Source organism: Suncus etruscus, chromosome 9 (assembly GCF_024139225.1).
Source record: "Suncus etruscus isolate mSunEtr1 chromosome 9, mSunEtr1.pri.cur, whole genome shotgun sequence".
NCBI lineage: Eukaryota > Metazoa > Chordata > Mammalia > Eulipotyphla > Soricidae > Suncus > Suncus etruscus.
The window spans coordinates 15080623-15101917 of NC_064856.1; the positions used below are offsets into that span (position 1 = coordinate 15080623).

Genomic DNA, 21295 nt, shown 5'->3' on the forward strand with positions numbered 1-21295 from the left:
AACACCCAAATTACTACCCACAATTCTTCCTGTCACATGCTCTACCAGAGTTTCAGGAGGACGTGCCAACCATAAGACTCTCCCTTCATGACCATCCATGCTGTCACTTCAGTGGGGAGACTCAAATATGGCACCAGTAAAGGTGCCTTAGACACAGGTGAGGATAAGAGTAAGTCTCCATCTGCCAAACCCCAGAATCTTAAAGTACAGCACAGCATCTTTTTTTTTTTAATTTTTACTTTTTTGGTGATGCTCAGGGGTTACTCTTGGCTATGTGCTCAGAAATTGCGCCTGGCTTGGGGGACCATATGGGATGCCAAGGGATCAAACCGTGGTCTAGTCTAGGCTAGTGCGGGCAAGGCAGAGGAAGCATAAGAATTACTCTGCTCATGCCCCACAGTACAGCGCCTTTAAATGCAGCAGAGATAATGACGGTTAATCAGCTGTTATCTATCCAGGATTTCAAAAAATAATTTCTGTATCTGGAAAGAATAAGAAAAGTGTTTATTTTGGAGCTAACAGCTCCATCATCTTGGCACCATTCAAAGCTCTGTTTGTATATTGGTTTTTAATCAATGTAGGGAGTGGCCCCTCATGAAAGACCCACCAGCATCTTTTCAGTGTTCCAGGCACGTCTTCCTGTCAAGCTTAAGTGCACTCTGCAAGCTGACCAGGTAGGCCCCATCTTCAGCTAAAGATCTGTAAATGCCAGGTCTTACGGGGACTGATGGCGAGGCAGGCGCCTTGAGCAAGCTTGAGGCCTTATTTCAGGAAATTCAGTATAACTGCGAGGGTTTAAAAGCAATCTGTGGAAACCTGATATTTTAAGTTCCCAAGGAAAGCATAGTGACATTTGACATCTGTAGAACACTGCATTTATTACTAGCTTCAGGTTTCTGTTTTACTTTGAGCCAAAAAAAAAAAAATCACAATACAAATGGTGAGAAGCCAAAGGGTGTATGACAGCTTAATGAGACTTGAGCAATTGTTAATAAAACTGGACACTTAGGCAGTAGCTATAGTACTTCAGGTAGGTCACTTGCCTTACAGAAGGCTGACCTAGATTCAATACCTAGGACCACATGTGGTGCCTCAGAAGTCCTAGCAAGAATAAGTCCTGATCACTATGGGTATGGCCCCCAAACAAACAAACAAAAAAACAAAACTACATACCTAAATTATTTGTTATAAATGCTATTAGTTACCTTATAAATAATTGAACTCACACCAACTCATATACAACTTGTCCATGGTTAGAGTTTTTGTTGAAATAAGATATACTTGACTGAAAGAAAGCAAGAATCATGTTAGGCCTCTCGCTAAATATTAGTCTTTGTGTGGCTTTAATGCCTTCGTCATTTGTTTTTGTAAACTCCTGTGTCCAAAGTAGGGAGAGATTCTTTCTTTGTCAATAAATGTTTACTGGGTACTTGCTATCTGCAAGCAAAAAACTGAATACAACAGCAAACAGGTGAATTAAGCACGGACATTGTCCAGTGCTAGACATTACACTAAAACATTACAGAGAGAAATATTACACTAAATCACATTGGTATTATCAAGCAAAAGTCGTGTTTAAAGAAGTCATGTATCTGGGATGGAAAGCACCTAGGAGTGGCATTATTTGCATGCACACTCGCTTTGATGTGGTATTGCAGCTCCCAAATCAGGTGCCAAGGTACTTTATGGGGTGAATTCCATATGGAATTCACAAAGTCACTGCAGAATATTTCCAATTGCTAAGGAAGACCTGGTGACACTGACTGCTACAAAGCACTGCATTCATTACTACTCTGGGTCAGATTTCTCTCAGTAGATTGTCTCTCTTTGTGAAGTCGGGGTTTGATGAGTGCTACGATAAAAGAAACTATTGAAACCAGAGAAATAGCTCAGTGGTTAGGGTGCTTGTCTGGAATGCAGTTGATCTTGGTTTGATCCGACATCCTCTGGGAGTGATCCCAGAGCACAGTGACAGGAGTAAGCATGGAGCACAGCCAGGTGTGGCCCCAAAGATAAAAAAAAAAAACAACTTTTTTTTTTGGGGGGGGGGTCACACCCAGCAGCGCTCAGGGGTTACTCCTAGCTCTATGCTCAGAAATCGCCCCTGGCAGGCACAGGGGACCATATGGGATGCCGGGATTTGTTTTTGTTTTGTTTTGTTTTGTTTTGTTTTGGTTTGGTTTTTGGGCCACACCCGGTGGTGCTCAGGGGTTACTCCTGGCTGTCTGCTCAGAAATAGCTCCTGGCAGGCACGGGGGAACCATATGGTACACCGGGATTCGAACCAACCACCTTTGGTCCTGGATCGGCTGCTTGCAAGGCAAACACCTCTGTGCTATCTCTCTGGGCCCAGGGATGCCGGGATTTAAACCACCTTTCTTCTGCATGAAAGGCAAACGTCTCTCCTCCATGCTATCTTTCCAGCCCCCCCAAAAAACTATTTTAATTAAAAAAAATAAATAAAAAAAATTAAATTCCAGAATTTTTCCCTCCCTTGGTCACACCTGGCAGTGCTCAGTGATTCCTTCTGGCTCTGTGCTCAGAATTCGCTCCTGGCAGGCTCAGGGGATCATATGGGATGCCAGGAATCGAACCCAGGTCTGTCCTTGATCAGCTGCATGCTAGGCAAACACCCCACTGCTGTGCTATTGCCCCATCCCAAGTTTCTGAATTCTTAAGAAAATGGGTGATAGTGCTGAATCTGATTCCCAAGATCTGAGAAGTGTACAGGACCCTAATATGACACTTACTGATTAGGGACAGAGTGATAGGACAGTGAGTAGGGCGTTTGACTTGCATGTAAGATGGGTTTGATCCCAAGCATTCCATAAGATCCCCTGAACCTGCCAGGAGCGATTTCTGAATACAGAGCCAGGAGTAACCTAAACGTCACCAGGTGTTACCCAAAACCCCCCAAAAGGAAAGACTTGTAATGTATGTACATTATTTTTCTACATGGTGACTAATTATTGGGACAAAACTATTTTTTAAATTGTTTGGGTCTACCTCCTTAATAAACCGGACTGTTAGGTCCTTTTCAGCATAGATACTTTTTTTTTTAATTCCTGTGTCAGAAATAAAACTCTAGTAGAAGAGAGACATGCCTAGCATATTCAAGCTCCTGAGTTGGGTCCCCACCAGGAGATCCTCTGTGAATCTTCACCTAGGGTCCAGGTGCTCCTAATTACTACCAGGTCCCTGCCAGGGATCACCCCAGAGCCCCAAGCAACACTGGATATGGCCACCCATTAAACACCATTACTGAGATTCTAAAGGGCAACATGAGCTGAGAATCTCTTCATGATCTCTTTGTGGTCTTCTCCCAGCCCACTTCTTAGTCTCATGTTTATCTTTAAATTGAAAATAATAGGGACTGGAGAGAAAGCATAGCAATAGGGCATTTGCCTTGCACACAGCTGACACAGGACGAATGGTGGTTTGAATCCCAGCACCCCATCTGGTCCCCCGAGCCAGCTAGGAGGGATTTCTGAGCGCAGAGCCCAGAGTAACCCCTGAGTACTGCCAGGTGTGACCCAAAAACAACAACAACAACAAAATGGAAATAATAAAATGTCTTCTTTGAATTTAATACAAAAAGAAGATTAATATGGAAGTTCCTAATACATAGCAGGTACTATTTTTTTTCCCCTGATGCCCAAAGTCAGAAATATCTAGGTTAGATTCTCAGCCCTCCTAGTTATCAGCTATATATTCTTGGCCAACTCCTTCTGCCCACTAACCCAATTTCCCTTACATTAAATGAAAATGAACAGCCATTCCCTCATGAGGTAGGCGGTTGGAGGAAATGAACCAGAATATACATAACAGCCACCTAAGAGCTGAGTCATCCTTTCATGAGAATTCCTGACTCCTACAGAAATCTCTGCTTTTGCTTAGTGACACTTGTGGAGTTGTTTTAAAATTCAAAGCCACCGTTTAATTCCTTCCCCAGACCCCCTCTCCCAAAGACTCTGATGGACAGACTGGGATAAAGGAGGAATCTAATGGAAAATAAAAAAACAAGCAGATGCTGTAATTGCCCCTCTGAACTGAACCTTGCAATGCCTTGGAGCCTAGAAGTGGTGGCAGCTGAGAATACGATGTTTTGCACATGGTGGTCAACCAACACACTACAATCATATTGTTGATGATGATAAAGGTGATCAGGTGACAACCAATTCCTTTGACCTGTGTGACCTGGTAGAAAGAAATAAAAAGGATTTTGGGGAACAGGTGGGAAAATAAGAGACTCAATCTTTCAAGCCTCTTAGTCAAAGATGAAAGTCTCCAAGGAAGTTTTAGTTCTGCTTTCATCTCCACCAGAATGACTGTCTCCAAGCTTACAAAATACCAAACTGGCCAAATTACATGACATTTAGTCAGGATAGGAGAAAGGAAATTCATTCAGCAGTTGTAATCTCCTGGACTTTGCAAAGTTTAACCAAAGGGATTTGGAGCCTCGGGAGTGTCTTTGTCCAGGAGCCTGAAATCTTCATTCTAACCACTGTCAGTTATTAAGGAGCCAAGCTTAGGTTCGTACGCAGCATGGATTATTAGCCTTTGAATAAAATTAAGCTTCATCTTTTTTTTGGGGGGGGAGATGCTGATGTTTTCCAGTTTTTTGTTTTGTTTTGTTTTCAAAGTACAAAACAACTACTCTACCCCCACAGCCAGAAATTGAGAGTTATTTCTGTAGCTCACCTCTGATCTCTGGAACCCAAGGGAAATTGTCAAAACATATTGTGTCTCCAAAACCCCAACTTTTAGCCCTCAGACGCCCTGCTTTTAGCCTCAATCGTGTATGTATCGAAACATAGCCAATTTTCGATTCATTGGCTCATTATGTTGAATGCTGCCATTTAGCGTGAAAACGAAGAGAATCTTAATTTTGTTTCTCGAGAAAAGGGCAAAGAGAGTGCTGGGCTAAGGGTCTCTTTTAAGAGTCAACAGTATCCTAATGAACTGGTATTCCCCATTTAAAAATTGAACTGTGGTGCGGTACCTCTCACAGACAGTTATCTGCTTATCAGCTAATTCATTTAATGCAATCACCCACAATGGGCTTCATCCTCATTAGCACAAATTAGTGACGTTTCATTTAGTGGATGAAGAGATCTATGAGTATCTCTCTATACTGCTAGGCTGCCAGCACAAAAAGGAAACTCACTAATGGTGACACTCAAGAACTTCTCAAGAACTCCTGGATGACTAGGGGATGAGAAGTTAAATAACAAGGTCTTGGCAAACCATGTAAACCCTTGTATTCTTGGTGTTCCGATTTCAATATGTAACTGACTGATTTCAATATGTAACTGAGAGGGATCTTTCAAACAAAGACAGGGGTTCCAGGGCTAGAGATGATGGGGGTGCAGGTGAGCTAAGCAGACTAGTTCTCCGAATACTACCAGGAGTGATTTCAGAGCACCAAATAGAGAAGCAAACCCCCGGGTGGGAGGGAAACTGGGGATACACTGGTGGAGGGAAAGGGGACACTGGTAAAGGGATTGATTCTCGTTTATTGTATGCCTGAAACTCAATCATGAATAATTTTATGACTTTGGTAATTTACCATGATTCAATAAATTAAAAAAAAAAGGCAACCCCAAGAGTAGCCCCAACCAAAACAAAACGAAACAAAGCAAAGCAAAACAAAACAAAACACAGATTGGAGGTAGGTCTGGGGTGGATTCCAGATTCTGCATTTGGAACAAATGGCAGGTGATTCTGGTAGGGATCTTTTCTTTTTTTCTTTTCTTTTCGTTTTGGGGCCACCCCTGGCTCAGCACTAGGAAATCACTCTTGGCAGGTCTGGAGGACCTTGTGGGGTCCTAGGGATCAAGCTTGAACTGGGTGCAAGCAAAACAAACGCCCTCTCCACTGTACTAATGCTCCTGCCCAGGAGAGTCTCATCTTAAGAACAATTGGGCAGTGCCGCAAATGTGGCAGAAACCAATCCTTGCTCTGAAGACAGTGAACACACAGAATAAATATGTCTGCCAAGTAAAGAAAAAGATACTCTATGAAGGTGAACGACAGAACTCAGAATCTACTAGATTTACACAAGAAAACCCTTAGGAAAATAAAAAAGGAAATGGTAGATATTCAGAAGAGAAAGAGGGCAAGTATCTGGAGGACAAAATAGTGCATTGGAAAGAGCACATGAAGGAACGCTGGAAGCCTGAGCTATCATTCTTGCTCTAGCCCAGTGGTCCTCAAACTACGGTCCACGGGCCACATACTGTATTTATTCCCATTTTGTTTCTTCACTTCTAAATAAGATATATGCAGTGTGCATAGAAATTTGTTCATAATTTTTGTTTTTACTATAATCTGGCCCTCCAACAGTCTGAAGGACAGTGAACTGGCCCCCTGTTTAAAAAGTTTGAGGACTCCTGACAGGCCAGCCACCTAATTGCTAGAGATCTTGATTTAAAATTTGTTTACCCGAAACAAAACAAAAATTCCCTCTCAGTTCTAAAGAACGATGAAGTAGGCAAAGTAGGGTTTTCAGCTAGTTAATAAAGGCTATAAAGAATTTAGAAATATGAGAAAGACAGGAGTCTTGCCTAGTGGCAGAAGGAACATGAGCAAAGACATAGGTCAAAATAACTTTGACCTTTATAGGAAGGAGGTAAGAGAAATGTCCTAAAGGTAATGAGGCCTGAGCTTTGAAATGAAAAATGTGTCAAATGGGACCAGGTTAAGTAGCCTTAAAAAGTAAGATCTGATAGAATAAAAGCATCCATGAGAGAAACTCCTGAATAGGAAATGGCACACGAAAACGGAGTTCGTAAATCTGCCTGAGAGCAGAGCAGAATAAAAACAGCTATGAAAAGTGTTTGGCAGGAGGTTTATACAATAGAGTAAGAGCTAAGGATCCCCTAAAATATGCCAAAGACAAGATCTACCTACACAGAAGGTCTGCAATCTGCAATTTTGGATTTTGCTGGTACAAGGGAGGATGTGTGCTCAGCATTCTGAATACATCATGTTTATTTAGTTTGTGTGTCTGTGTGTCTGCGTGCATGCACAAGTGTGTGTGTTTGTTTTTGGATTACACCTGGCAATACTCAGGGGTTACTCCTGACTCAGGGATCATTCCTGGCAGTGCTTGGAGAAACAAATGGGATGCTGAGGATTGAACCTGGGTTGGCTGTGTACAAGGCCCTATCAATGTACTATCTCTCCGGCCCCAATGTTTATAATATTGAAGAACCTAACAAGCACATTTCCAAATCATGAGTTAGAGAGCAAGGCAATGTCTTCTTGCTGACTTTACCCTGAAGTGGGATTTTCTTTCATCCATGTTCTGGGCAGGAATGATTTTTCCAAGGCACTTGCTTACTAGTAAAATAACCAGATAACATTTTAATGTTGAAATACCCTAAAAGCCTCAATTAACTGTTTAAGAGACAACAAAACAACTCTTTAAATGCAGAGGACTATACACAAACCTGATCGGATGCAGCTCATGAGTTAATAGCTCGAAGAACTAGCAAATGGGCCTCTTTATGACACTCACATGGGTGATGGAATCTGCACTACGTTCCCAGAGATTTTGATTTCTCTTCATATCTTACCCACTCCTAAAAAAAAGGTGCTGATAAGTTTCAGCACCTTTCAAAAGGCAGGGGCAGCCTCACATTCTGGCTGAATAGAGGATCCTTGAATCACAACCATCACAATTACAATTAACTCAGCAAATTGTTAACTTCACAGAGAAAAAAATGATTAAGTTATCCGGAATTCTTTAAGGTTGGGGCTCCAGTCTATGGCCACCCCACAAACAACATAAATCATTGCTCTCTATTGTATTCCTTTAACTCTTTTTACTTTCCTCTCTCATACCCTCATGCCTCAAATGTTGCTAGGACCTGGGACATAAAAATAGGATGAGGACTCATGAAATAGATCTGGGGCTAAGCACATACGTTGTATCTGGGAGCTCCGGGTTCGATTCCTCAGCAATGCTCTGTCCCTAAGTACCAATGCATGTGGCCCCAATTGGGGGCGGGGGGGGGCGGGGCAGGGATCAAGACTAAAAGCAAAGGGCAGCAAGACTCAGGAAAGAGTAGGAGTTACAAAGATGCCGAAGTAGGAATGGGCCAGATTGTTTTCCTTATGTGTTATATGCAAGTAATTGACCAGACTTGTGTGTTACAATGATCTAATACAAGAAATTGACCAGACCATGATGGGGGGATGATAGCTTTTGCAAATTCCTGTGTGTATTCATGGGTGTGTAGGATATGTGTGTGTTTATTTCATACCAATCTATGCATTAATTTTATACTCTTCTAGACAAAGGTATCTATCTTTACCTGCTAGTGGTAATTATATGGACTAGTTGTGTAATCTCATCTTGTTATGAAAGTCTATTTTATAAATGTAATGGGAACAATAGGTAAATAGGACTGAGAAAGAACTCAACTGTTAGAGAGGGAGTGAATTGTGGGGCATATAAAATCATAGGTAGATCCTTCTTCCTTAGTTCCGCCAAGAAGAGGGGGATAAATGTGACCAGGGGTCCTACAGACGTTCCAGCTGCCTCAAGAACTCAAAAGTAGAGCAAGACCATAACTTCTCTGAGACTCAAACCAGTTAGGAGTAGGCATTCCTTCTCAGTGGGATCTCTGAAGGATCTCTGACCTTCCTCAGCAGCATGTAAGCATTTCCACAGAGCTTCCCATGGAACCTGTGCTTGAAATGACTGCGAGAGATGCTCTTATCTCTCTCTATCCTCATTTATCCTTTGGCCAGCACCAACTGTTTGCAGGATGGTCAAGAGTACTATACCCAGAAGGAAAGAATAAACATGCCAAACAGAACTATAAACAAAGGATATACACGGGAAGAGAAGAAGAGATAAATACAAATGCTCATAAACTGGAAGCCAACACATTTTCCCTTGATTTTACTTATTGTAAATTTTCTTTTATTTTTATATACACACACACACATAGATATTTAGATATAGGAGGTCCACTCCTGGTAACGATAAAATTTGGCAGTCCTTGGGGTGGTGTGGGTAATGAGGGCTACACCAGTGGTACTGGGGGTAGGGAGCATACAGACCAGGAATGAAACTTAGGGCTTCACTGAGCATGCCAGATATGTGCTCTATCACTCAAGCTACCTCCCCAGACTCTTCTACTGTAAAATTGCAAACTGAGGGGCTGGAAAGATAGTACAGCAGGTAGTAGGGCACTTGTCTTGTACGCATAGACCCCTAGTGCCCATATGGTCCCCTGATTTCTGAGTGCAGAGCTAGGAAGTAACCCCTAAGCATTGCCAGTTGTGATACAAAAGACCAAAAAAAAAAAAAAAAAAAAAGGCAAACTGAAATAATAAGATACCCATTTTTTTCCCACCAAATTAGCAAATTTTTGTTGTTGCTGCTGTTGTTTCTTTGGTATTTGGGCCATACTAGCAGTTCTAAAAGCTTACTCCTGGGTCTGTGCTCAGGGAGCACTCCTACTGGGGGTTAGGGAATCATATGTGGTGCCAGGGATCAAACTTGAATCGGCCACATTCAAGGCAAGTGCCCTACATGCTGTATTATCTCCCTGACCTTCAGATTAACAAAATTTTTAATTTGCCAATACAAATTTTGCCAAAAGGAAAAAAGCTCAAATTAGTGGCATAGCCTTTGTGGAAGATGATCCAGCCAATACCCAGCAAAACTGTGCACACCTTTTTTTTTAACCTTTTTTGGGTTTGGGGCCATACTCAGTGGTGCTCAAGGGTCACTCCTGACTCTGTACCCAGTAATCACCCCCAGCAGTCTCTTGGGCCATATGGGATGCCAGGGATAAAACCTGAATCGGCTACATTAAAGGTCAAGTTCTACCTCTATGCTATTGCTCCAGACCTATGCATACCTTTTTGTTTGTTTGTTTTGGGCCACATCCAATAGTGATCAGGGGTTACTCCCAGCTCTGTGCTCAGAAATTGCTCCTGACAGGCTCGAGGACCATATAGGATGCCAGGATCACACCTGGGTCTGTCCCAGGTCAGCCACAAGCAAGGCCCTACCACTATGCTAAAAGTCTGTTCCATCCCCATACCTTTAACTTACTAACTTTACTTAGCCCATGTATCTACCATTAACTTACTATCTTTACTCTAAGAATTTATGCTGTAGATAAACTGATACACTGAGCAAAACAAAAAGAGGGGGAAAGGCATTATGCAAGGATTACAACATTGTTAAATAGTGAAAAACTTAGAAATTAGGATAACTGAATTGTCATCTGTAAAATTGAATAGTAGGCAGTATTTTGTTCCATGGGAGTAAAAAAAAAGTATCCATTTTCCAAATAGATGATTGTACAATGATATCCTGGACACACAGACATTCATTCTTATAGCAGCCTAGAAAATCTCTAGGACACAATTTTGCAAAGTTACTCTGGAAAGGAGAACCAGGAGGAAAACATTCTAATAAAGAGTTTTTACTTTCAAATGACAACTCTGTTCCGTCTGAATTTGTTTTCACATATTTATGTCATTTTCCAAAGTATTAATCCAAAATATTAAAGGTTTTGTGTGTGTGTGTGTGTGTGTGTGTGTGTAGGGGTGTGTGTGTGTGTATGTGTATGTGTATGTGAAAAAATTCTAACAAAGAGGAGCTTTTACTTTCAAATGACAACTCTGCTCCACCTGAATTTGTTTTCATATATTCATGTCATTTTCTAAAGTATTAATCCAAAATATTAAAGGTAGGGTATGTGTGTGTGTGTACATGTTTGTTTGTTTTCACATGTTTATGTCATTTTCCAAAATATTAAAGGTAGGGTGTGTGTGTGTTTGGTGTGTGTATATGTGGTGTGTCTGTATATATGTGTGTGTGGTGTGCCACACCTGGTGGGGTTATTTCTGGCTCAGGACTCAGGAATCAGTACTGGTACATGCTCAGAGGACCATATGGGATGCTAAGGATCAAATCTAGATTGGCCATGCACAAGGCAAGTACTCATCCCGTTGTACCATTGTTCTAGTCCGTGAAGACTATGTTTAAAGCCCTTTAAAATAACCACATAAAAGTGGAGAATCAAAGAGAGAGGCTAAAGAGAAAAAAACTTCAAGAGTTCTAACCTGGCTGCTACCTGTGCCAAGGAAGGCCCAGAGTAGAGACAGGAGGGGAAGATGGGACACCTAGAGAAGACTCACCTTCAGTCTCTTCAGCAACCACTGCAGGAGGCCCTGCTGCGCAGCCTCAGTGCACATCTCGGGCCGGAACTCAGCCATGTTTTCTACAATAGCTGAAAGGAGACAGGTGTCGGTTACTGGGGAAGGTCACTCTGCTCCCCTCTTTAGCACATAACTACCCAGGACAAGTGCTGGCATCTCCTCCCACCCCCCAGCATCCCTCCCAGCCAGATGCTGCACTGTCATATTCAAATTGACCAGAGATGGACATATTGTGCCCCCCCCCCCACTTTCCCATTTTGATAAGAAGAAAAAGTTGTGCCTGAAAAGAACACAACTCATGCAAGAAAAAGCAATGGATATTCTGGACACATGGGGAAGGTCTATATGACCTTACACAGAAGGGATGATGTCTGTCTCCCATCAGCTTCTTTTGTTAGTATTGTGCTGAAGTCCCAGAGATATATGAAAAGAGTGGGCAGAGACCTGAGTAAAAAGCCAGGGATGGTGCAATCGCAAAAGCCTTCCTAGGTTGATCTGTTTGGCTTTTTGACTATTATTATAAGGGATAAAAGCAGGAGCTTAACTGAACCAAATAATGTATGGAGAAGGGAAAGGCCATGTGGCCAGAGGTGACTATCAAGGATTCAAAAACATTCTTCCCTACAAATTGCTATTTAATAGAAAAGAATTAAATAAGGTGAAAAAAGGTTATTGCCAGTCAGAGCAATAGTTGAGTGGGTAAGGTGCTTGCTTTGCACACAGCAGACTGAGGTTTGATCTCCAGCACCACACATGGTCACCCAGGACTGTCCAGGACTAATTTCTGAGTGCACAGCCAGGGCTAAGTCAGTTGTGGCCCCTACCCATGAGGAAGGGAGGGAGGGAGGGTGGGAGGGAGGGTGGAAGGGAGGGTGGGAGGGAGGGAGGAAAGAAGGGAGGAAGGAAGGAAGGAAGGAAGGAAGGAAGGAAGGAAGGAAGGAAGGAAGGAAGGAAGGAAGGAAGGAAGGAAGGAAGGAAGGAAGGAAGGAAGGAAGGAAGGAAGGGAGGGGAAAAGTATTTGCATAGCTATGATATAAATAAAAAGACAACATTAAAAACAAACAGGGGCAGAGAGATATACAGTGTGTGGGGGGGTGCCTTGCATATGGCCGACCAGGAGGGACCTGGTTCAATTCCTGGCATCCCATATGGTTCCCCAGCCTGCCAGAGGCAATTTCTGAGTGCAGAGCCAGGAGTAACCCCTGAGCACTGCTGGGTGTGGCCCAAAAACCAATCAATCAATCAATAAAGTTTAAATTTAAAAAATAAAAACAAACAAACAACTAAAGCACCTTGTCTGGAGCCACATCCTAGCTTTTCCTATCCCAGGATGCTCCAGCATAAAGCAGACTTCTGAATCCTCAAAAGAGGATGCAGAACACAGTGTGTTTGATTTGAAAGATGAGAAACCATAGCACCTAACTGCCTTCAGTTCAAGGACAAGAGGCAACACTCTAAGGGAACAGAGCACAGAATCTTAGGGATGGGATGAGAGTGGGCCCCTGGAAGATGAAGATCTGCACGCCACATCACTGTATAGTCAGGTCAGACAGCACCTTTGATCCACTCTCCTCCTATGTGTGCCTCTGGAGTCTTCTTCACCCTCCACTTTCTTTTTTTTTTTTTTTTGGTTTTTTGGGCCACACCCGTTTGACGCTCAGGGGTTACTCCTGGCTATGTGCTCAGAAATCGCCCCTGGCTTGGGGGGACCATATGGGACGCCGGGGGATCGAACCGCGGTCCGTTCCTTGGTAGCGCTTACAAGGCAGACACTTTATCTCCAGCGCCACCTTCCCGGCCCCCACCCTCCACTTTCTATGGCCCCATCAGAACGAAATCCAAACATTGTGCTACGCTGCTCAAAGCCTTCCACATCTCGGGCAAACTTCCCCTCCTTCCTCTTTTCCCTCTTCTCTGCCCCCACCAACCCTTCATTTCAGACCCACGCAACACATTCCTTCTCCTCCCCAAAGTTAGGCCCGGACAAGGTCTTTGCAGGAGAGGATCCCTGGCCTGCAGGCCCCTCACATATCTCTCACAACAGACCTGTTTCCTCTTCACCCGCACCCCACTCCCAGCACCTACATGTCAGTGTGGAGACCCTTCCCCTCCTCACTGCCATCAAATCCTACTGAGCTGCTCTGAGGCCATTTGTCACCCTGTGTTCTCCCTCCTCTCTGCAAAACACCACCAGCCCATCCATCTTCCTCTTCAGGAGTAGAATCGAGACTAATTAATCTCAACTATCCCTCGGGGCCACGCACAGGACCTGACAGATTTTGAGAGACAAAAAGGGAAACAGAGAGACACAGCTCAGAGGTGGCCAGGCAGGAACCCAGACAGATCACACAGGGCCAGGCTGGGCCAGAGCATCGGCTAGATAACCTTCCTCTTATGTCCCAAATTACAGATTGCCATGTTCTCGCTTCTCTGGCTCCCTAGGGGTCCCCCTTCTTTAGAATAATCTTCACAGAGGAGAGTACAAAGCTACACGAGAAATCTGCGGTAGACACAAAGGAGCCCAGAGAGAATCTAATCTTATCAAAATTTCTACTTCTGCCAGGCCTCGCTCATTTCTCAAGCACTGCTCACAGATACATCAGCTCGGGTTTTTGAAGACAGTGGCTGTGATGAAGAGGACTCCCTTTGAGCACAATTTTAAGCCACTACTGGCTTGGCAACTTCTCTGGGGGAAGAGTGAGACTGCAGGGAAGGGAGGAGGAGGGGGCGTATGGCTAAGGACTCGGTTAAATGAAGGAGCAGCAAGATAATAGCAATATTTCCCCTGACAGTTTACATGGCAAACTAGACCTAAGGAAAGCAGTGGTGATTCTTTGCCAATAAAATGTCCTGTAAAGGCACACTTGTTCAAAAGTGTTTCCTCCACCAAAGGGGAAGTGGAAAGAAAATCCAATATAAGGGGATTACAAATTGTAAAAAATTGTCCCTTCTAAAGCACAAATGTAGCCCTCCCCCAATCACCCCAGCCTGATGTCATCCTGACTCGCATAGGTTTGGAAAGGAGTCAGCAATCTTTGCCCAGGAAGTTCAGCAACTACCCAGGGCGGGTTCGGCTTTGATTGCCTTCAGACCAAGCCGAAGCAGCAGTTACCGAAAAATAGTCTGGTCTTCAGCTCAGAAAAGTATTGGGAACATAAGAGAAGAAAACACGCCTGCTGTTGATGTGGATGGAGGGGAAAGGGAAACGGACTCAAAGACCCCAACACACACACAAACACATTCTATAACACATACACAAAATCCTGACTCTCTCTCACACGCTATACCACACACAGTCTCACAGATACAAGGAGACCAGGTGGCTCATCCAAAGTATTGTGGAGACATACTCACACACACACACACACACACACACACACACACACACACACATACACACAGACCAGGCGGCTCACCCAGAGTGTTGTGGACGCCATCAGCCTCTTCCTTCACAGACTCATCCAGCCGCTCCAGGTTCTGCACCAGCAGTGCCACCACTTGTCCATCCACCTTCCGTGACAAGGAGGCAAAAGAGAGGGACACATGTTACAAAGCCACCCCTCCCAAGTACCTGTGCTCACTCCACTCCAGAGTGAGGAGCACAGCAGAGCCCAAGGTCTGTACAGTCCACTCTATCCTGCTCTCTTTTTCTTTGGGGAGTGGAGCTGGGACCACACCTGGCAGTGCTCAGGGATTACTTCTGGCTGTTTGGCCACTACCAGTGGGCTCTGGAGACCATATGGAATGCTGGGAGTTGAACCCAGGTCAGCTGAGTGCAAGGCAAGCACCCTACCTGCTGTGCTATCAGTTCACTCTGCAACCTTCTTCTCTCTGAACTTCAAAGAAACCCTGGAACAGGGCAAGGACAGCACCATTATCCTGGATTTAAGAGGAACCAACTGAGCTTGTGAAAACAGTCAAATTCATGTTTATAGAGGGAGTGTGGCAGTGCTCACACCCAAAGCCAACTCTAAAACCAACTCCAGTGTTCCTTCCATTTGGTGATAATGGAAACACCATAGGAAAAGGTCAGCTGAAGTTAGGCTAAAAGTTCACTCAGAAGCTTATTTCTAGAACACAGCACCACAAGAGGTGTGGTTGGGACATTTACCTGCAATACTTGATAAAGACCAAAGCTTAAGGCTAAAATAAAACATCCCTAAACTTCCATGCATTCATGAATCAATGGCCTAACTTAACAGTGAGTTCAACTCCATTTTTTTCTTACTTTAAGAAAAAGGCATTCAGTAGAAAAGTATGTGGAATTCTAAATTTTTATCTTTTCTCGATACTTTTATCTTTTATTCTCTCATGATATGACTTGGGGAAACCACCAATAATTCTCACAGTACTATGGTAGCCAGTGGTTCAGACTTTTGGTATCTTCCACTTTAGGTGAGTTACTGGGTAGGTACCTACCCATAAGTGGAGGGAAACCTGTATTGCTTGGGATGAATTTCTAAAGTTTCCTTGAAAAGCAAACTAATATAATAAGATGCTCTATTTCAAATTGCATCTAATGCACTTGAGAACTCAATTTCTCTTATTTGATTCATGCAATGCTTGCTGAGGAGACTTTCAGAAGCATGTCACAGAGCTAATACACAAGAGATGAATGAGTCAGCTGAGACTACACAACTTTTAAGCAATGGCAGCAGAAGCCACAGCCCGGCTTCCTTCCATCACAACCGGTGCTCTTTAGGAGACATGGCCTTGGGAGAACAACAAAGATACACGGGGAAGGTAAAGAAGGAGGCAGCTAATAATCAAGCCTGCATATCAACTTTCCCAACAAATCTCCATTGCAAAGTGAGACCCGATGCAGGGTGGCGCTGCAGCCCTCTAGCTAGTGTTGCCTCTGGGTCCTCGCTTGGGAGACGGGAGGCAGCAAAACAAACTTGATGAAAATGGCATTGCCATCCCTGGGGTCTGCTTGGGTTTTAATAAGGAGCTTGAATCTTGATGCCTTCTGATGCCTGATCACTCACTGTTCATTGCTCCTACAGGGAAGTCTGTACTGCAGGAAGGTGGGTGGACACCGCACCCTCCTCTACCTGGGATTCCACTTTACAGTCCAGTGCAGTGCTAAGTGCCATAACATCCACTCAATTTAAATAAAAGGACAGACACATAGACCATAATCTGATCCTGACACATGCTTCTTCGTAATCCTCACAGCTTTTTAATCTTGATATTCCCCACCACCACCTTTGGATCACATCTAATAGGGTACAGAGGCTACTCCCGGCTCTATGTTCAGAAATTGCTCATGACAGGTGCCATGTAGTACTGGGGATCAAAACTGGTCCTCCCACAGTCAAGATCTGTGCTGAGCTAATTAAGCAATCTATCTCTCTGGCCCTTCTCAAGTTTGTTTGGGTGAGGGTGAGGCAGGGCGAACACATACCCAGCTCTGTGCTCAGGGGTATGGCTGAGGGACCAGAACCATAAGCAGTACCACAGATCAAACCCTGGTCAGCTGCATGCAAGGCTATGTCTTAACCTCTATGCTTTCTCTGGCCCCTCATGAAAGCCAGGGTGCTCCAGGGCCACATCTAATAGAACTGAGTGGGATGGGACATGGTGTAGGAAATGCTGAGGCTTGAAACCAGGCTCTTGTAGTGGCAAGGCATGTAATCAAATATTGGAACCATATCCCAAACCCGCAAACCTCTCCGCTTTTACAGATGAGAACAGAGAGAGGTTAATGAGCCTGGCGAGGTCAGAGAGCTCGGGTGGAAGTGTCAACTCAGTAATACTATTTTCCATTGTACCCTAGCCATGCCCTAGTGATCTGGGGAGGAAGAAAAGGGTGAAAAGAAAGGAGAAGAAAAAGGGTTTCACTGACTGACACTGTCTGAACCCTGGTGCTGATAAGGCCTGCTACAGGCACAATTCAAAAGACTGAGAGTGGAACAATGCCAAGAAGAATAGAGCTTGAAATTAAGTCTCTTTTGGGGTCAGAGCCATAAGAACAGCAGGTAGGGAGGGCACTTTCATTTCTGGTATCCCATATGGTCCCCTGAGCAATGCCAGGAGTGATCCCTGGACACAGCTGAGTTGGTCCCTGCAAAACAAACAAATAAACAAAAAAGAAATTAAATCTCGTACTCTTCCTATGCAAAACACAAGGAAGAATCTGGTCCAGGCAAAAACTAAAATTAGTGATGAATTTGTGATCCCTGAGTCATCAGTAAAAAGAGATTTTTCTAGGGTCCCCTTTTGCACTGGTGTAAGAAACACTGAAAGCAGCAATTTGAGGGGCTCTGCATGCCAGCATTGAGAGTGCCCATAAACACAGAGTGCTGTTTACCCTTCTTGGACCAAGGCGATAAACAATCTAGCTCTCAAATCTCAAAGCCAGCAAAGGCTTCAACCAAGAAATCCACTGCACTGTTTCCCTTAATTAATTGGACAATTTGAGTGTGTGAGAGAAGACAGAGAAACGTCTGGGGGAGAAATATGAACCGTGTCACAGTTTGTTTTTCCCTAAATCACTCTGATTGACTTATAATCTCCCTGATCCTGAAGCAGACACCAAGCTCCACTGGGTATCGCAGTGCTCGTCAGTTCTGCAAATGGTTTCACCAGTCTCAATTGCAGATTGCTGCTTTTATCTGCAATATTCTCCTACTTTCCTTGATTTTCTGCTGCCTGCAAAGTGGTGGGAACCGAGGCAGGAAGCAACACATTTAAATCCCAGAACTGGATAACGGTGTTTAACAGGAGAAAAACCTTTTCTTGCTATGGAAATCTAACTTCTCTAACCGATGACCTTTTTAAGCTTGCAAAGTGTGAAACTTTATGCTTAGCTGGGTTAAATGCAATTTTTATCTGATTGCAAGAGGGTCAAAGCAGTCAAAATACATTTAGTTCAGAAAACCCTTGAAAAAATATTTATGTTATGCATAGCTCTTGGATATCATCTAGCACGAAGCACAAATTAGCATTCTGTCTTACTCCCTTCGAATCCTTTGGGTCTACTACCTTCATGCCTTATTTTTTAATTCATTCATTTATTTTCTTGACCAGTGACTAAGAAACTGTAAAATAAATCCTGCCTAGGGATTAAAGCATCAGCCGGAGCAACACTGGCTTTGGAAATGCTGACTGTTTTAAGCCTGATATTTTCAGATAAGACACTGGTTAGCAAGTCTTCTAAACCATAGTTTCTTGAACATTTCACATTTAGGACTTTTTCACACAAGAACTTTTTAATGAGATCCTGGTTATATAAAACAGGGATATAGAGGCCAGAGACTGAATATAGAAGTTGATACACATAACCTGCATCCAGCTGACACCAGTTGGATCCCTGGTATTAGATGGTCCCCAGAACATTTGCCATGTGGTCCTGGAGATCCCAGAGCACCACCAGGTATGGTCCAGGAAATCCCCAAGCAACACCAGGTATAGTGCTAGAGGTCCAGCCAGAGTAGCATAGGGAATCCCTAGCACACATAGCATCCTCAGGCTTCTAGATCAGGTCACTGGCCCAGCCAGCCAAAAATCACCAGGAACAGCCCCTGGGAAGGGGGTGGAGCACCATTTAGTAGATTCCACAAGTGTGTGTGCGTGCGTGTGTATGTATGTGTGTGTATACATATATATAAAACAAATAATCAGAACTTTATTTTAAAACACAACCTAGTAACCCTCCCCCATTAGCTAAGCCCTAAAGAGGATTCCAATAGGTTCCAATGAGATAAAAGCCAGATATCCAGGCACCCATCTCCATTCCAATGGAGAGAATGGGCATATGAGGGGGAACCTGTAAGACTGGTTAGGAAGGGTGGCCTTTCTATCTAGTTACTAGATAGTAGAATCTAGTAGAATGTCTACTAGAAAAAATTACTTCCTCAATCATTAGACAATTGAAGTGTCCTATCTACAAATTGAAAATTTCATATTAAAAAAAATAAAAGTAAAAAAAAATATAGAAGTAGGAGCAATAGTAGAGTGGTAGGACATTTGCCTTACACGACACCGACCTGGGTTAGATTTCAGGCATTCCATATGGTCCACAGAGCATGGCCAGGAGTGATTTCTGAGTGCAGAGCCAAACGTAACCCCAGAGCACTGCTAGGTGTAGCCCAAAAACAAACAAAAGCATGAAGAGAGAGTTGAGCAGGGAGAAAGAGAGGAGGAAAAAAATCCCTCACTAATGCACCTAGGGCAAACAGCATGTTCTGAAGAGGCCTGTAAGTCACATGGACATGACAGAACTTTCGCCTGTTGCAACCCACTGAGAGGGATTTTGGCTTCCTTACTTCATTATCCACAGAACTGCTAAGAAGTTGCTTCAAAACCTCATGCCAGGGCCTAGGAATAGGGCCAGGATAGGACACATGCCCTGCAGGCACCAAGGCCTTGAGTCTGGTCCCCAGTAGTGCCCCATATGCTGAGTGAGAGCCAAGAGGCTCCATTGCTTGGGATCCCTGGTACCACAAAAGTCAGTATTAAGGTTTTGGCACAGCACAACCAAGGGATGGGCTTCAACCCTTCCCCTCCCCAGCTGGCATGCAGAGCCCCTCAAATTGCTACTTTCAGTGTTCCTTACACCAGTGCAAAAGGTATCCTAGAAAAACAGCATTAATAATTTAAGATAGGGGCAGGAGAGATAGCACAGCGGCATTTGCCTTGTAAGCAGCCGATCCAGGACCTAAGGTGGTTGGTTCGAATCCCAGTGTCCCATATGGTCCCCTGTGTCTGCCAGGAGCTATTTCTGAGCAGGCAGCCAGGAGTAACCCCTGAGCACTGCCGGGTGTGGCCCAAAAAAACAAAAAAAGAAAAAATAATAATTTAAGATAAATGAGATCTTTAAGATAAATAAAACATGAGGTGAGCACAGAACTGAGGTTACTAGAGATACCGTGTGAGGGGAGAAAAGAGGAATGGACAGTGGGGAAGAGACTATGTACTTTGGAGGTTTATCTGGTGTAATAACATTCTCATACATGTAATGGGACACCTTCCCTAAAAAGGAGCCAGAGCACAGCAAATAAGGCAATTGCCTTGCATGTAGCCGACCCAGGTTTGATTTCCGGCCATATGATCCTCAGAGTGATTGCTGAGTGCAGAGCCAGGAGTAACCCCCAAGTGCTGGTGTGGCCTAAGAACTAAAAAAAAAAAAAGAGGGAGAGAAAAATAGCCTTGTATACTAGAGCTATCCCAATATAAATGAACAAATATATTAATAAAAGTCAAACTAAACATCAGGCTAGCTTCGGTCATGGTTCCTTAACCTACAGTCCTCCTCACTAGTAGCAAATTCCACCTAGACAGACATTCTCAGGACTCCAGAAAGTGTAGGGATGGTTCCTTTCCTGCAGCTATAAGCCCAAAGGAGTAACCTTTTCCCTCTTCCCTCCAGTGCACAGAATCATTGCTGCTTTAGATCTTGGCACCCAATTTCATCTGGCCTTGGGTCATTCTGTCAGAGCCAGACTCTTTGTATCATCCCAAAGTCAGCTTTTCCTTGACCACTGAAGCAACTGTGATTTCCCACTCAGCAGCACGTCACTTTTTAGAGAATCACCTTCTCTTTCCTTGTTTATTTACTGTTTCCTCATACATGAGCATTTGAGCTACACAAAAGCAGCCTTTGTCAGTCTCTGTATAAACTGGCTTCTATCCAGTTCTTAGATTCAGAATCTACTTAAGCACTCAATAAACATTTGTGGGCAAATGAACCCAAGTGCAGCACTGGCCTCGCCATCCAGCTCCAGTCAAACCAACATAGGGCTTCCTGATTAACATCTGAGCAGGGTTCCCAGAGGGAAAGAACAGGTCAGTGGTCTGGACCTCCACATCCAGGGCACTTACGTGAAAGTCTTTTAAGAGAAAATGGCCAGCTTCAGCATGCACACATTGCCATGTCCCCTGACTACAGCAGCTCCAATCTTCCTCAATCTTCTCAACCCACCATGAGAGCTGGTTCCCATAGCAGGTGGCAGCCCCAAACTCTCCTGGACACCAGCCCAACGCCTCCTGCAGTCTTACACACCCTTAACAGTTGCTGGGTACTGCTGCATCATTAGGAATAGGGACTCTATTTTCTGCTCTTTCTTTTATTTATTGTGGGAGAGGTTTGGTCCATACC

At 43.9% G+C, this 21295-nt stretch overlaps 1 protein-coding gene across 1 annotated transcript in view; it reads right to left on the bottom strand.

Annotated features, from left to right (window-relative positions):
• Positions 1-21295, bottom strand: part of CTNNBL1 (catenin beta like 1) — a 206210-nt gene that overhangs the window by 98519 nt on the left and 86396 nt on the right. The window contains exons 6-7 of the mRNA XM_049779460.1: positions 14610-14703; positions 11173-11264 (exon numbers count right to left, since the gene is read on the bottom strand). Coding sequence (XP_049635417.1) covers positions 11173-11264; positions 14610-14703 — 186 coding nt within the window. The remainder of the gene's footprint in view (positions 1-11172; positions 11265-14609; positions 14704-21295) is intronic.